This window comes from Hyposmocoma kahamanoa, unplaced genomic scaffold (genome assembly GCF_003589595.1).
Source record: "Hyposmocoma kahamanoa isolate Upper Pololo Valley unplaced genomic scaffold, ASM358959v1 62, whole genome shotgun sequence".
NCBI classification, from domain to species: domain Eukaryota; kingdom Metazoa; phylum Arthropoda; class Insecta; order Lepidoptera; family Cosmopterigidae; genus Hyposmocoma; species Hyposmocoma kahamanoa.
The window spans coordinates 9,547,651-9,554,910 of NW_020653850.1; the positions used below are offsets into that span (position 1 = coordinate 9,547,651).

The 7,260-nt window shown below is 33.9% G+C and overlaps 1 protein-coding gene across 1 annotated transcript in view; it reads left to right on the plus strand.

The window, feature by feature from the left end:
• LOC113229606 (probable RNA methyltransferase bin3) overlaps positions 1-7,260 on the plus strand; it is a 51,014-nt gene that overhangs the window by 4,790 nt on the left and 38,964 nt on the right. Inside the window, exon 3 of the mRNA XM_026463266.1 lies at positions 6,762-6,823. Coding sequence (XP_026319051.1) covers positions 6,767-6,823 — 57 coding nt within the window. The 5' untranslated portion in view covers positions 6,762-6,766. The remainder of the gene's footprint in view (positions 1-6,761; positions 6,824-7,260) is intronic.

Below are 7,260 nucleotides of genomic sequence, written 5' to 3' on the forward strand. Positions count from 1 at the left end.
TATAGCAGACAAAAAACATTACTATTATGACTGTTATTGTGAAACTTATTCGCATATTTATTACAGTATTAAAAAAAAAGCAAATTATGTACAAAGAAATAATTTATTGCATATAATGGGGTTGCAGAGTGATTCCTTAGGGTCCAATACAGGCCATGTGTTACAGCTAGATTTGCAATTAGTACAGAGTACTAAAAAGCCATACTTAGAGGTGGAATATTTTCTTCAAATTTAAATGGAACTACCACTGAGGTACCCTCTTTCCAACAAAAAAAGAATAATCAAAATCGGTTCACAAATCGGAGTTATCGCGTAACATACATACAAAAAAACACGAATTGAGAACCTCCACCTTTAAAAGAATCCTGTGTACAGTCACTACTTTGTCTTATCGTATGGCATAAACTGTCATGCTTGCCAATATGGTGAAAGGATTTGCCATTCGGTATAAGGTATTCGCTAATTGTTGCCCAGGGTACACCAGACTACAGGAAAGATATCGTATGTCGTGCGGGGATAATAATAATATAATAATAACAGTAATAATTTTCTTTGAACAATGAACCCTATGATTTCATGTACAATTTAATTTAATAGAATGGAATGGAATAGAATTATTTATTTCAGACCATGATCCATAGTAATGTTAGTAATGCAGTAAATTTTTCTTACGTGCTGGCAACACAAAAATTTTTGCAACACAAAATTGCGTTAGTACAACACAAAATTACTTAATTCTAGATAAATGCCACGTCTATACAACTACACGTGTAGTTGCACCCAATGTTGTTGGTAGGGACAGTCCAGCCTGTTAAATTGTGGAAGCTAGAGCCTAAACTCGGATACCCTGTAATTTAGGTCACCAGTTCTCGACCTCCAGTAAATATGGTCGAAAAGAAAAAAATATACTTGAACAAAAATAAAAATAAAAACAAAGTAAACAAAGGAAATATATACAATCCACAAATATGCAAACACTAAATGAAGTTAGACAATTAAAAAAACAAAATAAATCAAAACCAACAATACACATTGATGGATCTGTTTCCGTGTGTGTGCGTGTGCATGTTTGTATGTATTTCTGTTGGGATACTTCTGTTGTGCACCTCACCACAACCACTAGTAACTACTAAGAAGGTAGGATACGTTCTAAATGAAGATTTCAATTCTCCTGACGTCATCCATGTTATTGGTACCAATAAGCACACGACGCTCACTATGCTTCTATACCAGTATAAATTGATCTCATCAAACCTAGTTTTGCTACTGTCTGTAATGGCGACGCGTGTCAGCTTATAATGGAATTTGTAAACTTACTCTGTGACTGTGGGTACCTATAGTTATCATACAATTATTTGTGGCCACAATTTACAGACATTGGCGCTGATACGTTTATGACTTCAATTTTGATAGCAATTTGTTTGACATCTTTCCATAAAATATCATTGATTAGCTTCGGATTCATGAAATATAGGTATACTCGTACGTGTATTAACACAAAATAGTAATAGAATTGCGAATATACTGTATCATTACTTCACAATACTCTTGCCTTGAAAAATTAGCATAAAGGTGTATCTTATTGATGTGATTTTTGCCAGATTTTCAGTCAATGTAATAATAATAGTTAGCCTTTTTTTTAATAATAACGTATACACTCATCATAGCCCCGTATTAGGGAACCTTGTGTCGCGGGTGCCATGGACACACACAATAACAACCACAAATTACACCCAAACTCACGAGAGAAATAAATTTTGAGAGGCAGTTGTATAGTCTTTACATAGTATTATTGCTGGGCGTTGCACTCCTCTCACAATGGAATATAGTACCAACGCGGGCGCAATGCGGGTTGGGAACTTCACATACACCATGAAGTTGCTTCGCAGATATGTGCAGATTTCTTCACGATGTTTTTCTTCACCGAAAAGCTCGTGGTAAATTTCAAGTTAAGTTTCGCACATAAATTCTGAAAACGCAGGCATGCAAGTCTGGATTCGAAACCACAACCCTTTGCTTGAGAGGCGGTAAGACAAAGAATTAAGCTCGTGCCACGGCAATGTAATTTCGAAATTTGCCCTTATTACCCGTATATTACCAAGTTACATTACTAGTAAGTAATAGGATAGGAAAAATTATTCTTGCTACGAAACTAAGTAATACAACAGGATTGTTTGTTTCCCGTTAAAAATTCAATATGGCGGACCGGTAAAAAAAATTACTGTTACATAACCTAGTTATTTACGAGTAATGTTTGTTCCGTTTACAAATCCAATATGGTGGACCGGCAAGACACAAGGAAAAAGGTTGACAAGTAGCTTATATGCACTCTTTTTGATTTTTCTTTTATAATAATTAACAGTAAAGTGGAAAACCGCGATCATTTTTCTAAAATCATGTCTACGGATTGACATAGAGTTTCAGTGGTTAGCATTCAAAACATGATCAAACTTTGTTTTTATGGCACGTTTTCGCGAGAATATTCACTTAATTGCGTAGGCAATTGCCTATAAATAACGGATTTTCCTAATTGCCTTAATTACCTCGTATATATATGAATGAATTCCTAATAGCATCTTTTGGTTTTTCAATGTCGTTAACGTATCACCTTTGTACGTGATGTGTTTAATGTATGTAACAATCAGTAACGTATACCTGGGAACTAGCAATTTGTTAATTGATTGGTGATTGTTGGTAATGTATGTACTTGATTGTAAAACTACGCTTTCGAAGTGGTGAAAGTCATTAGACTTGCGGACACAGAATCTCTTTTAGCAGTGCTGGAATAAATACACCAAAACCACAAACATAGTATAACTACTATGGTAAATCCGTACAAACGTTGCTACGTTGTTTTTTACCCACTTAGCCTGTAGGTAGCTATACCACATTACATTTACAATTATCACTAAGTTTTTATGAGTGCGCAATACGAGTATATCCCTTAAAAATTGTACATAAACACAACTATCAATGTTTATTTCAAGTTTTTCACAAACGTCATCCATTAAAACCAGATAGATGTTTTATATCTATATACTAGATAAATAAGAAATTGTCATAAAACTATTAAAGGCCTCAAGGGTGTTTAATTTATTGCTACCGTTGTTAAATGAGGTAAACACTGTTCAGCTGTTTTGGAGTGGTTTAGGGTCAAATATCCTTTACGGAGAGTTACACAATTTTTTTTACATAAAAGTAATGCCTTGAACCACTATAAAAGTAATGATTGAGATACTGAATTTTATTTTATTTTTTGATTACTTAGGTAATTAAAAATAATACGAAATAATGTGTCTACTACACCTATAGTGTAATTAGAATAACAAGTATGCAGCAAAAAATTTCCGCTGTCCGGATGTGGTCGTGGAATATTTATGAATAATTACTGTCATTGCTCATTTAACAACGGCATTAATAAATTAAATACCCTCGTGGCCTTTAAGAGTTTTATGACAATTAGAATGTTGAAATTTTTCTTGTTTATTTAGTATGTAGGTATAAAACATCTATCTGGTTTTAAAGGATGATGTTGGTAAAAATACTTGAAATAAACATTGATAGTTGTGTTTACGTACAATTTTTAAGGGATATATTCGTATTGCGCTCTCATAAAAACTTACTGATAATTGTAAATGTAATGTGGTATAGCTATCTACAGGCTATGTGGGTAAAAAACTTGAATATTTTAGAGGAAATCTAGGTTGTTCCATTCCAGTTCAATTGAATTTAAAAGGACGTATTTTTGGAAATCGAATTTTATCTAGTATTCTGGTAGTTGTCCCAGAATTTCATAACATAGTAGCATTTAACTATCTAAGTAATCACACTTTTCCAAATCTACGAAAAATATTACTAAATCTATTGTTACACAAATGTACACAGAATGCTCGGCTTTACACCAATGATTTAAAGTAATAATAATATAATAATAACGCAACACACTCATAGCCCCGTGCTAGGGAAACCCTGAGTCGCAGGAGCCATGGTCACACATATAGATAACAAATTACCACTCAAACTCAAGAAACAAGAGAAATAAATGGCGGATATACGTATTTTTCTCGGCCTGGCAATCGAACCCAGGATCTATGCGTGGCAGTCCAACATGGTAACCGTTCGGCCACTCAACTCTAAGGATGAAGATTAACTTACCCGAATAAAATGCATAGAGCAGCTGACTTTATATGCACGTAATAAAACCTGTCCGTATTCATAGATTAAAAAATATCTCAAACGTAGTACCCAGGAAAAAATAGTTTTTGTATAATTTTTTTTAACAAAACGCAACTTTTTTTCTATTTAGTAGTGGTTAAATTTAAATCTAAAGCATAAAGGAATAGCTTTAAAAAATTGTAATTTCGTTACACTGAAACGTACGCTTATAGATATTTAAAAAACTTGATATTATATCGATTCTCCGTCGCCGAACCGTAAATGCTGGTAATGAGTATAAAAATTACGTAAACAAAGTGAAAGTATACCGTTGGAGATGTGTCGACATGACAAGCGAGGCAATCTTACGCAACACGTACAAGTGGATTTTATAATAGGTTTTGTCTATTACGAATACTAAATAATAATAATGATTCATCATCATAATAAATACCAAAGGTCCAAGCGAATTAATAAATCTTTACAAATTTTTTTGTTTATTGAATATCGAAATGTACATAGATGTACCATACAACGAGTTAGGCTCTTGCGTCTGCGGGAGGCTTTCCCCGTTCAATCTCTACAGAAATGTTCTGAGACATGCTAGGCGAAGATCCGCGACATCTTAGGGTACACGATCTACACCGAGACATGCTAGACAAACTAAAGGAAATGTACATACCGGAACTGGACACTCCTGGTCCACATAACCGATACACAACCTATTGGTTTACAATAATAGAATTGGTGAAATAGATTATATTATCATAAAAAAGACAGGGTTACACGTGTCATTAAATGGCGTGTACCCCCAAGGGAACAACACACACGTTCTGAAATTAAAAGAATTTCTTTTGACGTTGACACTTTGCAGTTAGCCGCTGCTGACCTTGGCTGCGCCACCGGATGAATGGGCGAGATGAAGGCTCATAACCCGAAAATAAACTAAAACAGAAGTAAAACCAAGTACCGTGCCTAAGGGCGCCCAAACGGGCACGGACCTCGCTCAGCGCACTACTGGGGACTTCCGCTAGAAGGGCGTGCTATAGGAGAAAACAAAAAAGAAATGTATTAATTTTACGTATATTGTCTTTTTGTGAGCTGTAAATTATGTACACGACATAAAATCATTGTAGAAATAGATCTTTAACACGTATTACAAGAACTATACACCCATTTGCGGGCATAACTATACAATATAGAACTTTCTATTCTATTCTATGTTCTATTACGAGTTACGAAAATAATGTAGACACGTTACAGTACTCTACATACTTCCAAGTCGATTGAGTGCGTCCGGTCTGCACTAAGTACAAAAAGCAACTGATAGAAATCCGATGACAGCCGAAGATTGCCGAGAGATGTTAAGTAAAAAGTTGTACTCTATTCAAGAATTATAATTATTATAATTATAATTATATTATTGTCAACCAGACAAAGAGAATGGAGCGCCATCTTCTTTCCGCATTATATATTTTGAATCCGGAATCAAGATGGCGCCTCATTTACTTTGTCTGTTCAAATTTTAAGATGACAGTAATGTGACAGTGCTTTAACAAATCATCCCTTATCCCACTAATAGATGTAATTTACAACTTTAATAATAAAGTCCCAAACAATTACAATACACCTGGTCTTAAATTAGAAAATTCTTTGCATTGTCCATACCAAAGCACTGGAATAAATTCCGGGGCAAAGTCCAAAACATAGGTAGAAAATTACATTTCCGAATTTGGTCTTACCTAGCCGAATAACTAAGTTCAAAATTATAACTAAAGTTCATCCATGATCAAAGAATCGTAATATCGTGCTCGTGATGCTCGTTGTTTATCAGTTTCATGTTAGATATAATTTCAAAATTACACAGGTGCAATATCTCTACAATTTTTTTTGCAAATTCTTGAAAACATTACATGTAATTTTTTTGAGTTCGTTGAATGTCACGATGTTTGACCACAACAATATTCAATTATTTTTGTGAAATTACTCCACTACAGTACCGGCACGCTAAGATGGCCGTTTTGACAGATTACAATAGTGAGGTCAAATCTCAATTAAGTATCGAAAAAAATAATAGTTATAATATATAGTACAAGTTTGTTAGTTTTGTCGAACACTTAGAAAAAATTCGAATCCAGCCGGATCGAAGGAATATTTTCTAAGTGTGCGATCTTTGGATTAACAATTGCAACGTTTAAATGAATTTTGAAAAACCATGGTCTAGCATGTATTATGTATAATGAATTTCAAGAAGTTATAGTCACGTATTGACTTACTTGAATGAATATCAAACTAGGAAATATTTAACGAGCCTGCCGCGCGCTCAGGCGGCAGCCCTCTTAAATATGACAGCCCGACAAATCCCTCTTCCCGAGAGGGTTCTTTACAATTACGTCTTTCTCAATGTTTTTCTTAATCGTTAAAGCCGGTAATAACAATTAGTATTTTAATCTCAATCTCTCTTATATTATTTTTATGACACCAGCGGGTCGCTTTATATTGCTTAATTTTTATAGTCATCAAGGATTTAATTCTTAGAGCAGTTTTGATCTTTAATTAAGATAAGCATTATGTTTAAAGTTTAATTTGTTTTTTTTTGTTCGCAGAAAACATGGGACAAACTACGACGTTTATTTTTGCAGCCCTCTTGGTGTCACATGTTTATAGTGTAAGTACATTAATGGTACCTTTCTTGTAAAATATTATTTCGCAAAATTACATTTCTCTTATCTTTTTCCAGGCCCTTAGAAGTACATTTTAATTTTGCAAGATAATAAGGTCGTTGAAAAAAGATATAGCCGTGGTTGAGATAAAATTTACTTTTCCTTATTTGTACACAAAATTTTTTCTTTTTTCGGCTTCAGTCACGTCTCGTCTTCTATTTTTTTATATTTTATTTTCAATGAAACATAAAAGCAGACTATTTTATGGACCGATTGTAATATGAAAACCTTAGAAGTAGGTATAGTTCTCATTATACGTGTAACTAATTACTATACAAACATAAATGCCAAATCTTTAACTGTTATAGGAAAATAAAACTATGAACTTTAGGTAAACACACACACACACACACACACACACACACACACACACACACACACA